General features: G+C 39.5%; 1 protein-coding gene across 3 annotated transcripts in view; it reads right to left on the bottom strand.

Annotated features, from left to right (window-relative positions):
* The window catches only part of LOC124065240 (RNA-binding motif, single-stranded-interacting protein 3-like), a 108,788-nt gene that overhangs the window by 36,474 nt on the left and 48,722 nt on the right, over positions 1-23,592 (bottom strand). For all 3 annotated transcript variants that reach the window (XM_046400445.1, XM_046400447.1, XM_046400446.1), the window contains exon 4: positions 19,694-19,785. In XM_046400445.1, coding sequence (XP_046256401.1) covers positions 19,694-19,785 — 92 coding nt within the window. The remainder of the gene's footprint in view (positions 1-19,693; positions 19,786-23,592) is intronic.

Raw genomic sequence — 23,592 nt, 5'->3', positions numbered from 1 at the left:
ACAGTTTCCAGTTACTGTAACAAAGGGAATACAGACTTGTGCGAACAAGAAAGATGCCTTAACTCTCCCTCCACTCCACCAACTGATGATTGTAATGCATGTCTTTGCCTGCAAGAAAATCCTCACTTTTCTTTGTACCGTTTCTATTGTCTCAATCCAGGGAAATCAAGAGTGAGATGGGTACAAAATCAACAGGGGCATCGTGGTAGGTTATTGAAATCACATTACACTGCACTACACCATCTCTTGACACAGTTGGCTGTAAAACCATTTATTTGCACACGTACTTCTGGGATATGAAGTAAAGTGCTTTGGGGCACCCACATGTGAATGAACTCTGCTTGACTTTGCTCAAAGTTGCCGTTTGCATAAAGTTACTTCGCAGTGATCTCTCACTCTGCATGTTGCAAATGACTCACCTCTCTCTGTCTCTCTCTGTCCCCTCTGTCCCTTTGTCTCTCATTCCTCCTCTCTCTCTGTAACATCTGTCATGAGCTGGAAACAGCTTCACACCAACTGTGCCTCTCCCTGACTGTGTAGCCTGCCTGCCAGCCAGTCAGCCTGTGTTTTCAGCCCCATTAAACCTCATTGCTGCATCATTATAGCAGGTCTGCACCTCTTATCATGCTACTTCCTGGTTATCCTGCAATGCAGCAACACCTGCTGAAGAGCTAGAGGGTAAAGAGAGGGCAGAGCAATGGTTAAATACCTGTGAAAAACACTGGCTGGGTCTGTATACTGTATGGATGGATATGAGTTTAGATGGTACTTGAATGTCACATTTCTTTGCAATCCCACTCACAGCTCAAATAGCAACACTTCACATCTTAAATGACACGTCACAGCCTCGCACAAGCGTGAACAGGAATGAGCAGGTATTGAAAATGGATGGCTGGTAATATGGAGACTAATTAACAGAGAAATGCGAAAGAACGAGCAGAGCAGTTTCTTAAAGAAGTAGTATATGATTAGGGAAATGAGACTTTTCTATTATGTGTTGACTCCTTCCTCTTACCTGTCAAACTTGTCTTAGACTTAATCCTGCTCATTTCCTTTTTTAATCCATCTATTCTTCCTTCTCTTTTGCCCCCCCTCAGCCCACCTCTTCTCTATCCTTAACTTCCTCCTTTCTCATGCTCACCCTCCTCCTCCTGCCCTTTCCTCTTTCCCCTACTTGCCATTCGCCCCTCCTCTTCCTCAGATTAAAACCTAATCTCTTGTAATGGTAGCCTTGCTGCCTAAAATGCTATCAGAATACTTGATTAATATTTAGAGAGCAGAATTTTCCTCGCTGCCCTTCTCCTCTTTTTTCTCCCTTGCCTCTTGCACCCTTGCTTTTTTCCCGTTTCTTGTCTTACATTTTCCTCTTCACACTATCCTCATTGCTATTCTTGTTCATTTCCATCCACCTCTCAGTGCAAACTCTTTCTCTCTCTGCATTTCTGCCTTCCTCTATCTTGCTCTTCCTCAAGCCAAGTTCTAATCTTTCATAATGATTGTCTGGGTGTCTAAACGCTCTCTAACGGCTTAATCAATACTTAATGAACATACCATAAATACTTTATGAATCCTAAACCCTGAAATCCCCAGGGTTTCATTATCCATGGAGATATACACTTTTCTCCATCTTCATGATGACTGGAGGCTCAGTGAAATCAAACTGGATACTGATTACCTCATCATTTAGTCTCAGGTCAGTTCAAATTAGTGTAAGCATGGTGTTTGGTTGCTGCTGCCTCTAACAATCACATGCTTACTCTTCTGTAGTAGGTGGAGCACAAAGACATGACATGTTAGACATTATTTCACTTGGTTTTACACAAGTCAAATCATTCACCTTTTTTCAAAGCTAACTTGTAGGTACAATTTGTTTCCTTCATGGTTCCAAAACTTCTTATACTAAAATTATCTATATGGGAGTGCATGATAAAAAAACGGAAATATTTAAACATGATCAAAATCAACCACTTAAAGACTAGTGTAATGTAAGCAAATTGGCTTTTATCTACAATCATACAACAAGTGCATGGACTTCATTATTAGTTGTCACATTCTTCAAACTTCCAAAAAACTTTTTGAGCAGAAAAAGGAAACAGCAGAATTGAACCACACACTTAGTAAATTCTACATCAGGTTTCTGCTGTGGTTAATTGGCCACAAAGGTAATTTAGCTTTGTTAACTTTTATATGACTGAGCAAACGCTCAAGCATCATTAAAACAAGGGTTAAAGGCGTTTCAAGTGATGGCATACTTATAAAAATATTCAGGAGTAGAAAAGCGGTTTTCCCCTCTCTGGCTCTCTGGTGGCTGTGAAGTGGCAAAGAAATCCTGACAATTCCCAGAAATGGCATCACACTTGACTAAGTGAGAGACGGGCTATATTTCAATGTTTAATTCAATTTTGTGATGGGCAGAACGTTTTTCTTCCCTCTGGCCTGCGTCTTCACACTCCACATGACTCATTTAAAGCAATAAGAGAGGCCTTTCTACTTGATGGGGGCTACACACATAGTTCTCTCATTTTCCAGTCACACATGCAGTTATTTTTCGAGTTACCCATTTATTTTCATCTTTGCTTCTACTTCACTCCAATTCTCATTCTTTTTTTTCCTTGCATTTCCTCTTTCTCATTGCAATTTTAACCTGGCTTCTTCTCATCCCATCTTTCTATAATTTCCCACTCACACTGTCTCTGCTATCTGTATTAAAAGGCCAGTAATTCATCACTGAGTCAGAGCAGAGTGTGCAGGCTGCCTGTATGCTAGCCATCCAGAGCTGGAATCAATCACCCAATCCTGAAACCATCATGGAGGGTCAGACAGAGACAGGAGAGAGAGAGCGAGAGAGAGAGAGGAAGAAGATGGAGGGACGGATACAGGGTGGAGGTGGACATACAGAGAGACAGAAAAGCCCTGGGTAGATTAAGTAAACATTTCCTGCTGAATGTACATTAAAATACCTCATGAGTTGATCAGTTTCCTTCAGGTGTGATTTAAAGGAAAAATACATTATGGATGGATAGATGTACACAGATCAAAGAAATACCCTGGCCTGACTGTAATGTTACACAACCATTGTGCTGTTTTTGTTGTTGACTTGGCTGTTTGTTCCTCAGACTAACTACACAAACACATCTTCTGAGTGTAGACCTGATTCCTAACAGCTGAGTAGAAGTGGTGTCATTTCCTGCACCCAGCAGTTGTTGTTACTTCTTTATGGCTCAGCCTTGAATTTTTCCCACTAGAAACCTGAATGTGGCAGTAAGACTCATTGAAAAAAGTGTATGATGTTTCCTATCCTGTAGGTATCCATCAGAAACAGGCTTGTGATTTGCATTTTTGGCTTAAGATGACAATGTTAGCTGATTGATAAAATGTGTGAGCTTCCATGGTGGGAAGCCAATTAAGAGAAAAACACTGTATGCTGCAAAATATGTAACGCATGCTTGTGGCTGTAAATGCAAAGAGATCCTTTGATTGTACTGTTGAGGCCCAGGGGAAATAACCATGCCAGGAGTCCTGTTACAACATCAATCCCATGTACAAGGATTACACACACAAACACCTACACTAAGAATCTTAATGCTTTAAAAATACACTCAATGTGTACAATATATACACATCCCTCCCTCTCAAGCTCTCTTTCTTTTCTCTCTCTCTCTCCTCTTCTGTAGTGCTGAATGCTGTAATCAAGGCTAATGGGACTCAGCTGTTGGCCAGTCTAATTACCTGGAATGCAGACGGATGACCTGGAAGGCAGCGTGCACACTCTCTCTCCTCCTCTCTCTCTCTCACACACACACACACACATGCACCTGTCACTCAAAGAAGTGTGCAAGTAGGTATTGTCATATGTGTGTGTGTGTGTGCGCGTGCGCTCATGAATGCATGCATTTGTTAAAGATCAATAAAAGCTCAGGCAACATTTCCATTCCTTCTTTAAGTCAGGAATTCCCAGTGAAAAGCCTGGCAAAGAAAAACATGTTGTTGAATCTACACAAAACCTCTTCAACCCTTATTTTTTTAAAAATGAACCATATTTTTTCACCAGTTTCACTCAGGTTGTTTGCTTCCAACCAAAAATCTCAGTCATTTGGCTAACCGTGTCCAGAAGGTGAGGTAAATGGATTTCAGATTTCCGAGACCAAGCAAAAATGAAATAACCTTGGGTGAAAACATTTTTAATGGCAGGGCTATGGTAAAGTAGGATGTCATGTGTTCCAAAACTCTCACAAAATTCAATATAGAATGATCAACAACTTGGACCTTTTAGAGGTCAGATGGGATTGATTGCAATGATGTGCAGAATATTATATGCTCACCAACAATGCAGTCTTCTTGTGTTGGAAGATAACAACAGTGCATCCCATCCCACAGATTTGACTTGTGCACAATAGAAACATCACCAAGAAGGTTTGAAAGTTCATGAAAACAGAGTGATTTTGAGACAAATGTCTTGTATGTCTGATAAATGTGTCTCAGTGTCATTCGAGGCCTCGTCAGCCTGTTGTCGTAGTGTCTGCCTGAGGAGAGAGCAGGCTTCAGGGAAATCCTCGCTCTGAATGATTAATGGAGTCTGAAACGAAGGAGGGGAGTTGTCTGTGACTCTAAATGTACACACTGTTGATGCTTTTGCAAGTGTGTGTGTGTGTGTGTGTGTGTGTCTGCATTTGAAGCTGTATGCTCACAGTGAGGCCTGTTTCATGGTAGTTCAGAAGGACTTATTAATGATGGCAGCTACACAGACACACATGCATGCTAACATACATGAAAACAATACACACATAAACAGTGGTGTAGGAAGATGCGTGTGGATGAACGGTTATTAAATAGATAAAAGGTGGAAGTGAAGAGAAGGGATAATAAACAGAAAGACTGCAGCATACAGCTGTAGCATGTATAGTCATGCTAGTGAGTTAAAACTCACATTATGCAGTAATAAAGATCATCATCATAATCATAGTAAAATGCAAAGAGTTTTTTAAACAAAGTTGTAAAATGCTACAATAAATAAAATAAGACCATAAAACAATGATTAACAACAGGATAAAAAGGTAAAAGGGGAATTCAGAAAATAACATAAAGATTGCACATAGCTGCAATAGAAGTAGTTAAAAAGGGAACTTCTGAAGAAAGACTGTTAAGAAAAAAAACAAGTTTTTAAGAATTGTTGAAAAGTTAATAATGATTTGGTTAGGGAGGGAGTTCAACCCAGTTATAAAATTGACTGTCTCTTGGACTTAGTTAAAAGCTAAGCTGCAAAAGTACAAAGAAGATGAGATAAAAGCTTGAATTACTTTTGCAAGTAATTAAAAAAAATATTTTGGCTATTGTTAAAAGAAACAAGATTACATCTCCCTGGCCGTGTGTTTTTCACAAGAAATGTTAAAATAATTTCCCCAAAAGCATGTGCAGTCACCCAGAGGACACCACATTGCATGTTACATTAACTGACTGACCAGGTTTCAGGGAAATATTAAATGCTGTATCATCAGCATAGAAATGCAAACCGGATCACAGGTTTTTTATGAAGCCCAGTGGTAGCATAGATATAGAAAATACAAGAATACCAAAAATTCTCCCCTGGGGAACACTTGTAAAGGCCCAGAGCTAGAAGAAGCCTCTACAAAAAAATGAAGAATGAAGAAGTCCTTAATGCCAACACCTTTCTTTCATGCAATCAATTAGAATGGTCAGTGGAAGCAATGTAATATATATATATATATATATATATATGTGTGTGTGTTATCATCATCATCATTATTATCATTATTATTATTATTATTATTATTATTAATGTTAAAGATCATCACTGTTAAAGCAAATACATAAACTAAAAGAGGTACTACTGAAGTTTTTCCCATTTCTGGGTCTGTTTTGTGCTTTTTTGGCACACCTTTCTATTCCCTCTGAGAAGCAAAGCCAATGATGGATGCCACTGGATTACCTTTTTCTCATCAACAGTAGGCATCAGTTTTATGTCTCTACAGCTTCTTGCTAAAGTCACCATTTTCCACAGAGGTGGTATTTCTGCTTAATGGGACAGTATGTTGTAAAGAGTGACAGGAAATATGTAGGAGAGAGAGAGGATGAGAAGCAGTCAACTTACAGACTGATACACACCAATACACTAACAGATTGAAAGAAAGTTCAGTTGACCGGCGTACTACCTCCTCTTTTTTTTTGTCTCTCTTGATTGCCTGTCTGTATCACGACATTTCATTAGAAAAATGCAATAAACTAGAAGGCCAGCTCAATTGCTGTATTATCATTGAGGAAGCACTTTCTGGGATAAGGGAAGAGAAAATTAATAAAGAAAGTTTTTGGACAAGCTCATTGAATGCAGGGTTGGGTTTCTTTTTTTTTTTTTCGTTTCTGGCTTCGTTTTTCACCCTACTAATAGCATGTGGTTCATCCTCAGACGAATTATTTGGAAATGAAGTTAAGAGCCATAGCCAGAGAGAAAACAAATTAAAGGGAAACTGCAAAATTAAAAAAGTTGTTGAAAAGTGCAAGAGAGGAGTAGGTTTATGCTCTCGGCACTGCAGTGATTAAAACATAAAACACTGACTCAGATCCAAGAATCACATTGGCTCACAGGAAAGAAAGAGGCACGTCTGATTCCCAGCATGTCATGTTACATACATGCATGTTTGAAAAATTGTACTGGAAAATTAGTCAAAGAAAAGTCAGATTCAAGATTTCATGCAGTGTCCTTCTCACGGTTAGTGAAGAGCACAGAAGTCCCATCATGCATCTATTACATCCTTTAAACATTTGTAGTCTTTCAAAAGGATTTGTCTTGAGAGCAACCAAAGAAAGTCAGTGTCACAGTGTAAATGAGGGTCTTTCAGGCAAAAACTGCAACCTTATTCCCACCTTAATTGCAGTGCAGTAAAAGTCTAAAAATGACACTGCCATATCATCCAAGGGCGTATAACACTCACAGTTACACAAGCTGGTTGACTTGCTGTATAGTGGAGAACTAAGCCTTCCATGTCCACCCACACCTTCTGCTGGCCTCAGCTATTAAGTCCTGAAGGATAGGAACACTGGTTTAAACTTCAATAAAGGACCTTTTTCATCCACACTGCTTTTCTCCATACATCTGTCATGCTGCAATCCAGCCATCAAGGTCAAGTAAGAGTATATGTATGAATGAATTTGTGTGCTGTAAGATAGCAAGTATGACCTTGGTGCGATCAGAATGAAAGGCAGCATAAAATCAAGTATAAATTGCCACCCAAAGTGAATTGTTATCTTTCATAACTGTGATTCAGTCACAGTAGATGTGCTGTTTGGGTCACTGTTAGCCACATTCACACCTTCTTTCATGAACAGATGATTTTTCTATAATAGACCACTGAGCAGTCCCATTGGAGAAGATTTTGGGATGGAAACTTCAAGTCTCAAAAAAGCATTTCTTCCCGTTCAATCAACCCAAATGGCTATTAAAGTTTATTCACTTTTAATACTGTTCCTTCTTCATTTTGATCACATCCCGTTACAGCAATTTGTTAGATTTAATAATACATCGATTTAAACATCAATATGAGTGACTGAGCAGCGAAGTCTGGGTTAGTGGATTCTCTGCCTCCCATACAAACAAACACAGATATGTGTACACGTGCTTTTACACCTGACACTATTTCATCCTGATCAATGCCTTTGTCCTGCAGGCCCAAAGCTCGAAAGCTGTGGCCTGTTGCCATGGTTATCTCTATTTGAAACCGGAGGGATTAACCTCGAGGGGGATGGCTTATAGATAGATAGAGAGAGAGAGAGAGTGAGAGCAATGGGGGCCAGCCAGACAGAGAAAGAGTGAGCAGCAAAACAAGAAAAAAAAAGTGAGACAAAAACAACTTCAGGTGAGAAGAAAATAATGATAGAACTACAAAAAGCAAAAGCAATATAGAGAGATACACAGACAGGTGGATAGATAAAACACACAGAGAGACCAAAATAAGCAATAAAGAAAGGAAGAGGAACGAGAGATAATATTACACAGTGAAGGAAAGGTAGAGGTTTGAGAGGTTAACAGGTTGCTATGTCCCAATAGTGCAATGTCTTCTTTATAGCATTATTGAAAAATATACAACTACAGCAGCTCATAATAGCCAAATAGTTGTGATGTGATTGACTTTATTTACCTTAACTACACTGCCAACGTTATTCCCCTCTTAAATTTCTCGTTGGTTTGCTTTGGCCATACACAAACCACTGGCATAGATTTCAAAACTAAATACTGGGATTCTTTCATTGGGATGTTGCATTTACTTGGCTATCATTACGCTTTGTTATAAAAACCAACACAATGTAGCTGCTGCTGTCACACTCTCAGCACAAACAGCTCAGTTTCTCAAACATAAGTGAGTGAGTTTGAACCCAAGCCCTCTGGTTGAAGAACACTCTCTGCTGCAGACTACGCTTTCAAAGCAACATGTAGCAACATGTAAAGGAATTAATTTAATATGCTGGCAGAAAATGAAAGCATGCAAACTGTACCAGTTTTGCATCAGAAGGTGGCTTTTTGAAGATACAAGTTCTTTGCAGTAAGCAGGCTCTCTGAAGATGTGCTTGCTGTTGTGGTGCTCAGATGAGAGAGCAGAGATTTTTCTGCTGTCTTTAGATGTTGGGACGAGGGCACAGTGGGGCCAGCTGACAGCTTGGTGGACCAAGGTTATTTACTTTTAGAAAGGGAAAACCAGCCTGAGTCAGCAAATACTAAAGGGCAGGCTCACACAGACACACATATGCCCACACACACTCAATGCAAATGTACATGCACAGACATGGACATCGACTGTTTTATCTCTGGTATGTGCATACGCTCTTACGCAGACTCCCTCCAGACGCACACACAGGCACACACACCTCCAAAGAGGTTAAATAGACTCATCGCTGGAACACCATTGAGAAAACAGCAGCCTAATTACCATCATATCCTCCACCAAGGACAGCACACTCACATTCATCTATTCATTTTACCTGTACAAACCACATCCTCCCCTCTTACAAAGCCATTAGGCTCTAACAAGGGTTCTTAAACCCTTCCAGCTCAAATTGAGCAGGTTTAGTGTCCTCCGGAGACAGATCCTCGTTAGAGCTCTGTCATATGAGCACCAAAGTAGCATGTGTCTATTTAGGCTCCCAGCAGTGTCATAACCCCAAATTTTATGTATATGATATGATGATCAGCAGCCAGCCAATTAATAATGACCTCATCACTAACACACACAAGTGCGAATAGGAACAGCAATTGTTTATTAGTTTATTACTTATTACAATGACATGCATAGGAACACAGATTGAAGCACCTTTGTATTTAACATTCATAGGAGCAGCCAAGAATTTTCATCCACTTGCTGAACCATGACTGCTAATGTCCAATTTGCTCTCTCTAGCCAGAATTTAAATGTTCCTGAAAAAGGGCTCCCCGCGGCAGTCAATTGGTTCTTCTAAGCTCTTGCCATAATCTATAATTTTACATTCTTAGCTGAAAAATCGGGGTAAACCTGCAAAAGAACATATCATGTAGAATAATTGCTTTTTTTTTTTCTCTGAAAGCGGGTCTTATTTCACAATTGACTCTTCAATTGAGTTGGATGAACTAACCCTTAAATTAGATCCCAGACAGACAGGAGTTGCAATTACAACAAAATATGTTGCTTTAACCTAAATCATGGAGACTATAAGTCAAGTTTAAAATAATCACATTCTGACTGGCCATATTTGGTTGGTTAAACCTTACTTATTCCACAAAGAATTGAAGAAATATCAACCATCCATTCTACTAAATCAAATTACAAAATGTAATTTAGTATGATTGCACTGAGCTTCTTACAGTAAATTCACCTTCTCAGTGTAAAATTCTCTAGTACTTTCCAGGTGTACACTCAACATTATTTTCAAATCATTCACAAAAAATAAATCTAACAATGCAAGATTAAACTTTTGCTAATTCACATAGCCCTGCGATTTAAAAGATTTCAAAAGCAGCAAAGCTGATGATTAGTCAAAATGATATATCTGATGTCAATTTGTTTGTTAGTGGATATAAGAACTAGCATATGATCCACTCTATAAAGTGTCATGTTGAATTAATGGCTTGTTTCTCACATATTGCTTTATCAAGCCAGGGCAGTTTCTGATGTGCTGCTATACATATGCAAGAGATAGAATTTCCTTTGCACTGCTATTAGCATTAGCATTGAAAACAATATCTTGGTTCCTGAGAATAATCCACTGACCTCAATGTGCACAATTTGTATATGTATTGCGAACATAACAGAATACAGAGCAAAAAAGCACATCTGACACCGCCAGTTTGCAAATGGTAGTATGACAGTTTTCCCTGGAACCTCGGATCCTGTACCACTGTGTTAAAAAGTGCTGCTATTATCTTGAACTTTAAGCTCGATAACTGTTGGTGCAGAGACATACACATGCATACAAATCCTTCATCTGAGTAAATGCTACAAGGACCAGCAGGCATTGCAGGTGTCTCGCTCAACCGCCATCATCATCATGATTCCTCATGCATTCCCGTTTAGATCAATAAAGACAACTGACCTCGAGGAACTCAGAGAAGAAACTTTTCAAGAGGAAGAGGTGGAATGGGAATGTGTGACTGAAAGCAAATGGAGGACAGAAGAAAAGAACAAAAGACAAGTGAAGAGGAAGAGTAGACGGCCAGAGAAAAAGCCTCATTGGTTTTCAGTGGACATGTGCAGACTCAGACGTACTAAAAGGTTACAGCATTTGATTTGTGATATTCTACTCTGAGAGCTCTCGCTCTCTCTCTGTCTGGAGGAGCAGTATGGCTACAGCTGTCCACAAAGTTTGATCGATGGCTGAATTATGCCATCGGATTGTGAATCTAGCCGACTTGGCTGCTGCTGCCTGCCCAATGACAAACAACAAACACGCCTCACCACCAATAACAATGAGAGATGTGAGCACTGAACAGCCAATCGGAAAATAGACTTAATAGTGTCCCCATAAAATAGGGACATTTCAGTCAGACGCTCCTACATTTCATTCATATGCTTTCCACAGCGTGTGTGGAATAAGATTTTAAATGCAGCACCACCCTTTTCTTCCTCAAGCCCTCCTTTTCTGCTAGCCTTTTATTTTGATTTTCGGCTTTCTTCCTTTCTCCTTGATTACTCTGCATTCCTCACTCTCTCAGTACACAAGCTGCCCACTCCACGTTCACTCCATCTCTCTATCTATCCTCCCTCGCTACAGTTCGGGCTTCCCACTCCCTCCCCCCATCAATCTCTCTATGCACCCTCCCTCGATCCAGCAGCCCACTCAAAGGCTAATTCCACAGAGGAAAAGAATGTGAGGAGAGGTGTTTTATAGTGTTTTCCAGTTATCTCCATCCTTATAGAGCTGTTCGGCAAGCAAGCTCCATCAAACCAAGTACCACCCACACTCTCCAGCCACCTACTCTGTTCCTCCTCTGTTCATGGCAATATTTCCCTCATTCCTCTTTGTTTTCCATCCTCTCGGGGGTAATGCTGGGGGTGATACTGAATCTGAAGAGTTTCCTTCCTAAATGAGCTATTCACCAGTTGAAAAACACCTTACTCTGACAAAATGATACTCCTCATTTTCTTCCAGAATAATAACATTTTAAATGTTATTATTGGAGCCCATATCTTTGACTGTTGACTATTATTCTATGCTGGAGGGTGTATTTCTGCACGTTTGTTTAGAGAAACTTCAGTTAAAATCCATTTCACACACTACAGAAGATGCATAATTTATATTGGCCTTGGGGAGAAATTAAACATGAACACATTTTATTACATGGCCACCACTTAGACGTGTCTATCATTTGATTTAATTTATGATAACTTATGAGAATGAGAAAATATCATAACTTTGTCACTGTATTAACATATTTTTCTAGCTTTTAATCAACTGTGTTGACTGTACAGTATGCACTTATATTTTATTTGTACATGACCTCATGTCATGACATCATGGTTCAGATGCTGGGTTTCTGCTGTACTTATTCTATGGATTAGGACCAAAATTCCAGAGTATGTTTGGATATTTAGGTTCAGGGTGCAACCATCGCTACTTAGCCACCATTTGGTTTTCTTTTTGCTTGGTTTCTGCTGTCAGGCATGATGCAGCACGTTAACTGCTGCTGTTCACTGAGATAGCTGCACTTTATAAAATATAAAGCTAAAAAAACACTGTAACAACCACCTTTTCATGAGTTTTTCATGTAAAACATATATATATATATATTTGCTAATCTGAAACAAGAAAACCATGAAGACAGTTGCACATCATTTATATTTAAAACCTTATTTCAGGTTGGCCTTTTCGTAGAAACACACTTGTATGCAGAACAACATGTACTTTAATATTTACAGCTGGCATAAATATTTGACAGAATTAAACTAAAGAAGAACTCAATGAATATCAATACAAAGAAGGTGTCTCAATGCAACACTGATTGCAAAGTTATCTCTGGGAAGTACAACACACGGGATAATGGCGACACAGAACAGAATAAAAGACAAATAGCATACTTCACATATTAACAGTATGATCTTCTCTGTGTCCTTACTGAATATTGTCAGTGTGACCCTCTTTATTTGTCTCTCAGCATCTTTGTTCTGCCTGCTCTGGCAAACTACATCTCAGAGAAGGCACAACTCCTGCTCCAAGTACAAAAATTATCATTTTTAATGAACACACTGCATAAAGTATTTATGAGTCTGGAACCTTTGGATGAATGGGTTTTGGCTGCATATCACTTAAGCTACAGTATGCCGCTCCAGGCTGGATAAACACAGCAAAGTCCCTCAAAACAGCAACTTTATATCCAAGAGAATAGCAGACTGGAGAGAAAGGGAGAAACTATAGTATAAGTATAGTATATCTGAATTTGTGAAGGTCTCATCTTACATATGTTGTGTTGTGTGGAGTCCAAGGATGCTGAAGGAATATGTGAAAAATTATAGACACTGGCTTATGAGAAGTACTATAAAAAACATAACAGTAAGCACTTATTGAAAAAAGACTAAAAGTAGTTGTTCTGTCACACACCGCAGTTCCCCGTTGTCTTTGCTAAAACTGTTTTGTGTCTCATCCTGCAGTGCACAATGAAACATTATTAGGGAGCAGAAACTGAATCAGACTGATTCTGTTTTTATCTCATTTTGTGTTATGAATCTTAAATGTATATGTTATGAAACAAGAGATGTAACCAAAAAACAAGTTTGTAGCTTTTTTTAGGCTACATTTGTGGCTACAGTGTAGTATTTTTGTCCACATGTGGTCCATTTGATGGGATAATACACAAGCTAATGCACCACAATAAAGAAAGTGTTAAGTGCCACCAGAAATTAGTGTGAATGCAGTTGTGATGAGAAATACTTTTTTCATTAGCAATGCCACAGAGGCACATTAATCACCCAAACACTAATATTCATCTTCATTTTCTTCTCCATCTCTTTACGTCTCACACACTTTCTTCCTGCCATCACGTACATCTCTCCCTCTTCTTTTCTCACTCATCCACTTAACTCCTCCATCTCTCTCCCTCCTCCACACACACGACGGCATAAAAAGACATATGCACATGCACACATACGCACACATATACACAACCCAGGGCTGGTAATGCAGGGTTAATAAGATTGGAGAGCAGCTGATGGTTGTGCACATTCAGGCCAGATTACATTTAATTCGATTGGGTTTCGCTCTCTAGGCTCCCTCCCACTCCTCCACTCTCTGCCATTCTTTCCTCTTTCTCCTCATTGTCCTCCTCCCGCTATTGTTGGACCAGAGGTGGTACAGCTTTACAAAAAGACACAGGTTCAAACAGCATGTGCACACACATACATTCAGCTGCAGTGAATGCACATGCACACACACGTCCTTGGCCACTCTGCTGTCCTCCACTCTTAAACAGAATGTGATTCATTATCTGTATTTTACAATGTCAACTCTGCCCTGAACCAGACATAAGGATGGAGCACATGAAGAGGAAAGTAGCAATGCAATTAATCAGATGTCCAAGCTAAGATTATCTTAAAATGGATCTTAAAATAATTTTTTAAAGATGTTTTTTTTTTAAATGTGAGCATGTAAAACAAAGTTGCAAATAAAGATTGCTCTTGACTCCTGCTGTTAACATACAAATTATAAAGAAAATTATAAAGAATTACCAAGAAATAAATGCATTTTATTGTGACAGTCTCATGTGATATATTGAGAGAGATTAATGTCCTGCAAAGGAGCAAGCTCTTTCCAAAGAAGAGAGCCATCACCAGTTATTTTGCAAAATGAGTTAGAATTCTAGTATAAAGGACACAGTGGTCTTACAGCAGTAATCTATACAACATATTTAAATTAACATTTTACAATAAACAGACTGCTTAAATTGCAAAGATTTTAGTATTCAGTTTTGTTTAAAAGGAGAAAAGCACTTCTTGTAGGCCAATATTTGTGCACTATGGAGTAGATATGACATTCTCAAGACAGAGGCAGAGGTTAAGAGGGGTATGAGACCAATAATTCTGAATTTCCCAGCAAACGATAAAGTTGAAGAAACATCACAGCAGCACTATTACTGCCTTCTCGTTTTCAAATGATGCTGAATGAGTTTGTTTTAGAAAGCAGAGAGCTACCATATTATATTTTCTGGCTTGTGAAAGGGTAGCATATTCTATCTGGCTGAGGGAGGCAGAAAGAGGGGGAAAAAATGAGCAAGATGAAACAGGCAAAGGGGGAAAAAGAGAAGATAAATAAGAAACAAACACGCTCGAACAAACAGGCGTGAGAGATGAGGAAAAGGAAAAATGAAGTCAGAAAATAAGGTGCAGACTTTCAAGAAAGAAAGAGACAAGATAGTGATGGGCAAACAGAAAGCAGTGTGAGAAAGTGAGAGAGGACTGTGTCTCCCAGTCCTTTTGTCTCCGCTCATCTTTTCTTATGTATCAGCTGGCTCTGTTGTCCTCTTCCCATCATTAACCTCAGCTGTCAGACACACACACACACACACACACTAAATATACAGGCAGAGGCAAGCTAGCACACTCGCATACAAGAAAGCAGACACAAACACACTGGATCCAGAGTAAACCAAGTCAAGAGAACATCAGGCATCTGGCTTTTATCAGACACACACGCAAGACAGAGGAAAGAAAGAAAGAATGAAAGAAAGAAAGAAAGCAAACAACTGGACTAACCCAAGAGTTTAATCAGGGCTGATAAATGACAGTCATGCAATGGAGTTCACTTTGTATGTGTGTGTCCTCTCCCTCTTTCTCATCACACCAAGCCATATTCTTTCAACCTCACTTCTCTCTCTCCCTCTCTCTCTCTCTCCCTCTCTCTCTCTCTCTCTCTCCCTCTCTCTCTCTCTCTCTCTCTCTATCCTTCACTCTCTGTCCTCACTCAACCCTGTAACTGATGACTCTGGAGGAGGTATTGCAGCACCTGCTGCAGCGAAACACACACACCCATAAGCACCCGCACACATACAGAGAGAGAAGAGACTGGGAAAAAGAGAGGAGAGAGCATGAGGAAGTTCGGTGGGGGGTGTGGATGAAGAGAACAAACTAGGCCAAAAAAAGGATGATGGGGAGGTAAAAGAAAAGAAAAAAAGAGACAAGAGAGGTGGAAAGAAAGGAGAGAGGTACCAAGGACAAAGTGGAGGAGAAAAGAAGAAAGGAAGAAGGGAGGGAGGTGTGAAGTGTCACTGCCAGTGGTACCATCTCTCTAATTAGCATAGTGACCTTGGTCCTCTGTAACTGTTATCACACACACACACACACACGCACACACACACACTGCTCATATGCATACCTGTGTGTGTTTTTGGATGGGAAAAGTAGTGCCTGGTATGAATTTTAATAGAAAATAGTTTTACATTGTTAAATGTTTTTATCTGAGAGGATCAGTATGTTGTGATGGTTTCACATACATTTCACACACATACAATCTAGTATGTAATTACCAACCCGCCAACTGGTAAGAAAAGGCATAGAAAACAAAAAGAGAAGAAATAAAAAAAGAAAAGGAAAATCACCATCACATCCCTATGTAAAGTAAGGTTAAAAGATTCTGCCCTGATCCATGCTATGGAAGGAATTAAAGTACAAAGATGCCTTAAAGTGTGGAATGAGGATTCGACATACTGAAACACTTTTACAAAGCGAGAAAGCGAGAATGAGGCCGGGAGACAGAAAAACTAACTGAGTGCGCAGGCAAGAGAGAGGGGGAGTACAGCTGTAGCAGTAATCATCTTTCAGGTCAACAGTAATTACCAAGAAGACTGAGGAAGTGAGTGTAGGAGACACACACACACACACACACACACACAGTTTACTCTTTCTCACATCTTGGCTTGCAGTATTGTCTTCTTGTCTTGTTCATTATACAACCAAAACATGCACCTATCACAAAGAAGATGTCAGTGAAAGCTGCAGGATTTAATGGGTAAAGGTTTCTCACAGTCAACACAATTACATACACACAATCTTGTTTCAGCTGTGCTCTAATTAATTCATGGGTAATGTCAGGAAGTTACTTTAATCATGGTTAACTCCGGGGTCGGCAGTTGAATTTTCAGATGTTTTGGGAGATGGGGAGATGTACTGCCTTTTCATACTTTTAAAAATGTTTGCTATTTCAAACATTTTGCCTCAGTTTAGCCTCTCATCAAAGCTCATACCTCCCAGATTCCTTTCTGTCCTGTAAATAGTCATGTGGGTGCTGAATCTGCTGGTTCACAACATGCAGTCGAGATGTTTGATTATCAAACTTTTCGTTACAGTCGCTCCTCTATGGGAGAGATTCCTGACCTCCCACCCTTGTCCGGATATGAGTGCCTCTATGTATTTGTGTTCCTGGCTGGACACACTGAGGCTTTGGCGGCAATACTTTCCCCCATGTGATACGGTCTATGCAGAAGTACAAAGAAATGAAGGACAAGAACAAGTCTTCAGGAACTACAACTGAAGCCTAATGCATAGTAGAGGTTTGAAGCGGCTCTGGAGACTTGGCTGTGGCCTGAAACTACATTACCACTGCACTGTTTCACACCCCTGATATCTTCCTGAGGGAACATTCCAACATTTCTGGCGTCAACTAGTTTGTCTTGATACACCCTATACAATGATCACTTTCCATCCCATGTTGCAAAGCTCAAAGCCTTGTGGAAATAATCCTCTGATTTGGCAAATGCTGCCAAAAGCTTGACACAAGGATGGCAGTGGGTTGGTGCGTCCGGTCGGTGTTTACTTCAGGTTCTTCATGCTTGATGACTACTTTTAGTCAAAGAACTTTTTATGATTTGAACAGAGTAGTGGGACTGTGCTTCAGTTTATCTGCACTCCAAGGATCGAGAATGTCTGGGTGAAGCAGGGTGTTTGGATATTATTAGAATTTTCTCCCCCTTTGATAAATATATGGTCTGATAGCTTGTCTTCTTTTGGGGGCAGCCGTGGCCTAGAGGTTGGAGAAGTGGCTTGTGATCGTAGAGTCACTGGTTCGATTCCCCCACCGGACGGGCAGGAAAAATTTAGGTGTGGTGGAGTGATTCATGCGATAAAATGCCCCCCCCCCCCCCTTCATTACCCGGCTGATGTGCCCTTGAGCAAGGCACTTAACCCCCCAGTATGTAGCATGTGTTTCAACTAAGGATGGGATAAATGCAGTAGTAAAATTCAGTATGTGTGTATGTAAAAACATATATATACTGCAAATAAAAGTTGATTCTTCTGATTCTTCTTCTTCTTGGACCAAGGGGCTGTTTTCTCATGTCCTGTCTACAATTTTCAGGGCTGATAAAGTCATTATGGTTGAGGATTTTAATTAACACTCAAACAATGACAATAGCCACACATTGAAATTGTTTAATTTTGAATTGTTTTAGTGAAGTTTATTTTAAATCAATCATTTATAAAACTTACATAACATTTGTCTGCAAATTATGTCTGCACGTGTTTTTTTTTTTTCAATAGAGCTAGAGGCAAGACAAATGTACTGAAAACATCATTTGTATCCAACATAATGAAATACTGTCCCATGCCAGTTATTATTCATATTGGCAATATTATAAAGGCTTCATATTTACCCAATATTTAAGCATCTTGTTTTTTTTTGAATATTTAAAGTTGAACACATGCTTGTTTGGATTTATCTTCACAGATTAGACCCCATGAGGACAGGGTCAGTTGTGATGTTTAGTGTTTAGAATCATCACAGCTATATCTCCAAACCATTCTCCAAAACTCCCCTCCCCCTCAAAAATAATCAATATTGGCTGTTCCAACATCTCATCTCTCTTTCACAAGAGCTAATGATCTAATTTTTCCTCTCTAGGCTGCCACCTCACTGCTATCTTTGGTGGAAAAGCTTTCAACTGTCTTGTAGATTTGAAGAACAAAAGTTTCTGTTCCAGCTAACCAACAAAACCTTGATGTACTCCGAGAAAGATGTGGGAAGTAGCATACCATGAAATTTGTCTGAGTCAGTCTAATTGGTACTGAATGTGTTAAAGCCCACATTTTGTCAAACCACTGTTCAGCTGCTCATCTTACGAACTATTCAAGGCACCGGCTAGGAATCCAACATCAGTGCTAGTCCAGGCCGACTTTCTCGTCGACTAAGGAAACTTAGGCAGGACGTCAGCAGCTCTGCGCATAAATAGTTCATGAAACAGTAAGAAGTCTGTGTAATTTCATTTGGAATTGACTCCTTGCCCTCCATTCCATCCCTCCGGAAAACTCAATCTCCAAGGAGTCGAGGGTTCTTCTCTCTTTAATAACAGCTAAACACATCAACACTGCTCTTTCAAATGCCCCCCAAAGCAGTTAGGAACAAAATAAGAGATGGAAGTCTAATGAAAAGAGGTTTAATAGAAGAGCAAGGCAAAGGTGGCTCAGAGGCTTGCTGCTGTATAATTCAATGGGATGCTCCTGGTGCCTGAAGACTGTCCCATTTTAATTGCACTCTTCTCTCATTTATAAAAGGGAGTATGCAACTATACAGCTGTAATGAATCTGAAAGAGAAGACAAGCTATTCAGTGTCTTTCTCTCACACACACACTGAAGGATAATGTGCCTGTGCTGGTTAGGCCCGCATGTTTTGTCACAGCATTGTTGCATACAACTGCAAGCTCTACACACACACACATCCACAAAACACAACTTAAACACAAACACATATTATTAGCATCTGAGAAGAAGATGCAGAGAAAATACGTGAGGAACCTATCACAAATAGGTGAAAGAAACAGGGAGAGTTAAAAAGAAACTCAATCATCTCCATCCTTCTTCCGTCTTTTCTGGGCTTTGATCAATAATCCCATCAAGGCCATAGTCGTTAATCAATATCTCTATATGGAGTCAATCAATAATCTCATCATTGACTCAAAGTCAAAGCCGTACCTATCAGTCTCACATGAATCAAGGTAACAGTGTAACTGACATACAGCGAATCCGGTGACTGTTGTCATGATTACCAACGTCACACTACTGCTGGCACCATTATTATTGTGACAGCTAATAGCATCTACCATCGCTACAGACACTGTCAGCTTCTCCAGGGTTTACAGACAGTGATTGAGTCTAGCAGGAGGATAACACCATGAGAAAACACCTGGATAACAACAAATAGTGCAGGCCAGACAGTGACAGGCAGGGTGAGGCTTACCTTTGCCATCTGTGCCTGGACTCCGCTGGCTTTGAGCGAGGCCACAGCCTTCTGGGCTGCTGCAGGGCTGTCGAAGTCCACAAAGCCATAGCCTGAACATGCCCACATACGTGCACACACACACACACAAACAGAGACAAGGCAAGAAAAAGAAGACAAACAATATCAGTTAATGCTGTTTTAAATATTACTGGGTGAAAACCAGGCAGTGTTCATTTCTGTTAGAAATCCACGTCTGTATTTTTGTTTTCAACGCTGCATAAATCCCATAAATGTGTCAAACTCAAGTCAGGTCACGTATCTAATGAAAGCCGCTAGTTCCCCCATTAAATGTGTTTTAGCACAGAACATCAACAGAATTGGTGTCATAACAGTAACTCCTGCCATTCTGTTTATGATCCAAAAGATCCTCTAATGTCTGCACAAGTTTCGGTGTTTAATATCCCTCTGCATTGCGTGTGAACATATTTTGTCCCTGAGCTACGCTAAATCTGTTGGTTCATATAGGGTTCCTATAGTAGTGGTCAATAGTGTGTGGCTCTGCACCAGTGACATCAAGAAAAATTCTCTACATTTAACGCAGCGCTAAAAGTGATTCACAGTCTTGTTTAAAGAAATAAAGACGCTAAGAGAACGAGCATCAGTCAATTTTACTGCAATAAGATCTGCGTCATTTTTTTGTGTATCTTTGTGTGTGTGTGTGTGTGAGAGAGAGAGAGAGAGAGTGTGCACAGTGTTATCTGTCAAACTGTTGACACTCTGGCAATCTAGCTCAGGCTCTACAGGAAGCATTGAGAGACAAAAGGTCTGAACTCACACTTATCAATCTCTACTTTCAGAAATACACCCTCTTTTACTGGGTCACATGGGCGGGGCTGGAAGGAGATGTCAAATAGACAAAGAAGCAAAAGAGACACAGCCTGTCTGCAGCGTGAGTGACGGTTTGCATGCAAGTGTGCGTGGTACATGAGAAGCTAAGCTGGGAGACTGAGAATGCAAGAATGCTTCTGGCTGTGTGTTTGTATGAGACACTAATAAAAGAGAGATATTGACACACATTCATCAAGTCAATGAGGGGAATGTTCAGAAAGCTAAGCAGCTTTGAAATTCCAGCTGTAGTTTTGAGTGGGCTGCATGTTAACACAATTAAATGATCCACATTTCAAAAGCCCTTCTCATTACAATCCTAAATGCAAACTTGTTGAGGAAACACACTACTGCTCTCTCTCTCTCTCACACACACACACACACACACACACATACTCACACATGTCTTTCACAACATCTGTTCATGTCTGTTTCTCTTTTCCATGATTTGGAGCCACCCTCTGTTTCACTGATAAGCAGATGATTTTTTTTTTATTGTTCAAAGGCAGCAAGCTGCTTTAACAGCGAGATATGTAGCACATACGCAAATATTTATACTGTCGCTAATTATTAATAATTTAGCCAAAATGGGATAACACAAACAGACATGCGAGTTCTTACGTATGAACACATAATGTGCACAAATTAATGACTGGGACAAACACAGAGCCAGACGTGCATAGATACACATCAGGTATGCTTTCACATGCATTCACTGTTTTTTATCTATATTTATCTTTATCTAATTAGGGTCTCACCAAAACAAGCTGAACTAATTGGGAATGCACAAACATACTGTTTCTTGCCAGGAGCCTGGCAAGATACTTTCATTTTATATCAAAAAAATTTGAAAATTTCCACATCTTCCATCTCGCACTTTAGCAAATGGGTGTTTGTTTAAACCGTAGACTGTCCATGTAATTAGTGGGAAAGTAAAACTCAAACACAGTTCACAATGGGTAACTGAATCACCACCAGCCCAAACACAAGCCTTTTGTTTCATGGCAGTTGTTCAGCTTTATTGCCAGTGCACTTGGTTGTTGAAGTACAATGATGACTGATTTAGTGGTATTTCTTTTATAATACTTAACTTAGTTATTTAGTTATGTTATATATTTACCTTTTATTATTTGGACATTTATATATATATATAAATATATATATATATATATACATATATATGGAGTGATTGTACATGGCTGCTGCAATTGTGAAATTTCCCAAGCTGGGATCAATAAAGGATTTATCTATCTATCTATCTATCTATCTATCTATCTATCTATCTATCTATCTATCTATCTATCTATCTATAATGCTAATGCTGTAAAAGATCTATAATGTTGGTGCTGTAAAAGGGAACTCCTGTGTGAAGTTTGTTTGCATGTCTTATGGAGTACTACTACAAGAGATGTCACTTGAGTCAGCATCAGTGAGGTCTGAGGACTGCTGTTAGAAAATGAAAACAATCCGGGGCTGTGGGTTTTGAAAGAAACACGTTCACTACACCTCTGGAGCCCGCTCCTCATCTCTGCTTAAGGCTAGCAGCATGAGGCTACATTACCAGCTGCTAACATAACACAACTAAATGTCTGACTGAACTGTTGGAGTTCAAGTTCAACTGTGTGTAATATAGGCATAAGGTTTTGACAAGAAAGAAGAGTGCATGGAATGTTTTTTAGCACAATATATCACTTTCAGTTCATTATTAAGATCCATCAGCCTAAACTCAAAACAAATCATATTCACGAGCTCTGTGACAATTAATTAATATGCCAAGTAATTTCATTTCCTCTTTTGTCATAATTAAGTGTGAAATTCATTATGGATTTTTATATTTCTGTCTGGTAATGGCAGTACGGTGTTCTATGATGCAGCAGGTCTCCATGAAAACATATCATTTTACCTACCACCAGTAACCTGTGGCCTTAGCAGCCAATTTTCAATTATAAGGATCCACCCACAATGTCACTGGTTGGATTTTTAAAAAGATAAAATAAAGATGCAACACCAACTAATCTGTTCAAGTACCTTATATCATGACTAGAATACCTTAAGCAGCTTTTAGTGCAGTGTATTTTGCTGAAGTTGAATACAGTCAGTCAGTGGAATATTAAGAGCGGAAACTTATGGTGCTATGAGGAAATTCTGCAGAGTGAAAACAAGATTCAAGATTCAAGAGTCTTTATTGTCATTATGCAAGCATAACGAAATTTTGTGCAGATTCTCAGCTTAAAAACACACTTATAAATAAATAAATAAAATAAATAAACAAAGCACTCAAACTAGAGGCTTGAGACTTTAATCTGTAAGGTAACCTAAGGCCACTTCTGCTCTGTTTACAGTCCTCAGTGTGTCCTCAGTATTACAGCACCAGAAAATCGGGTATATGTCTACGGAGCCCTGTACATGATCTCTTAAGAAGATATTTTTGGTGGTATGTAATCTATTTCTGCACACTTTAGTTAGTCTGTACATCTAAAGGTGTTTGAGTGTCAGCTCGGCCAGAAAAACATGTCACCCCATTAACCTTTTTAGAGACATGGAAGATAGAGACATTTTTTTTTTCTGTGTCAAGTGCTCATCTCGCTAACCAGTTCAGCGTGGTAACCTTGAAATTTACCATTTGCCTTGAGTGTATTCATCACTCAAGGAGAGATCTGCGCTTTATGAACATTTATTTGCCCCTCTATCCAAGGAGGTCAGAGGTCAAATATCAGCGACAGAACACACACCTCAGGAGCTCATAGGGATTCATTGTCTTGCTCAAGGACACATTAGCTGGATATGAGCTTGTTGAGTCTATGAGCAGAAGCCAGCTTTCCAGGCCGCTGAAGGTTTTGCCAAATCACCACAACACACTGCCAAACATGTAATTTGTAAAATTTCATAGAACCTACACACTCAAACCTACCCTCTTTAGTCTGGTGAGAATTCATCTCATGCATATGTGAAGTAATAGCTTTTCTGGGCAAAATGATGAGGATATTTCCAGAGAACAGAAAAGTGAAAATAATTTCTCTGAATTATATAAT

The sequence above is a fragment of the Scatophagus argus genome, chromosome 9 (assembly GCF_020382885.2).
Source record: "Scatophagus argus isolate fScaArg1 chromosome 9, fScaArg1.pri, whole genome shotgun sequence".
NCBI classification, from domain to species: domain Eukaryota; kingdom Metazoa; phylum Chordata; class Actinopteri; family Scatophagidae; genus Scatophagus; species Scatophagus argus.
The sequence above is the reverse complement of the archived record's forward strand: the minus strand, read 5'-3'. Positions and strand labels throughout refer to the sequence as shown.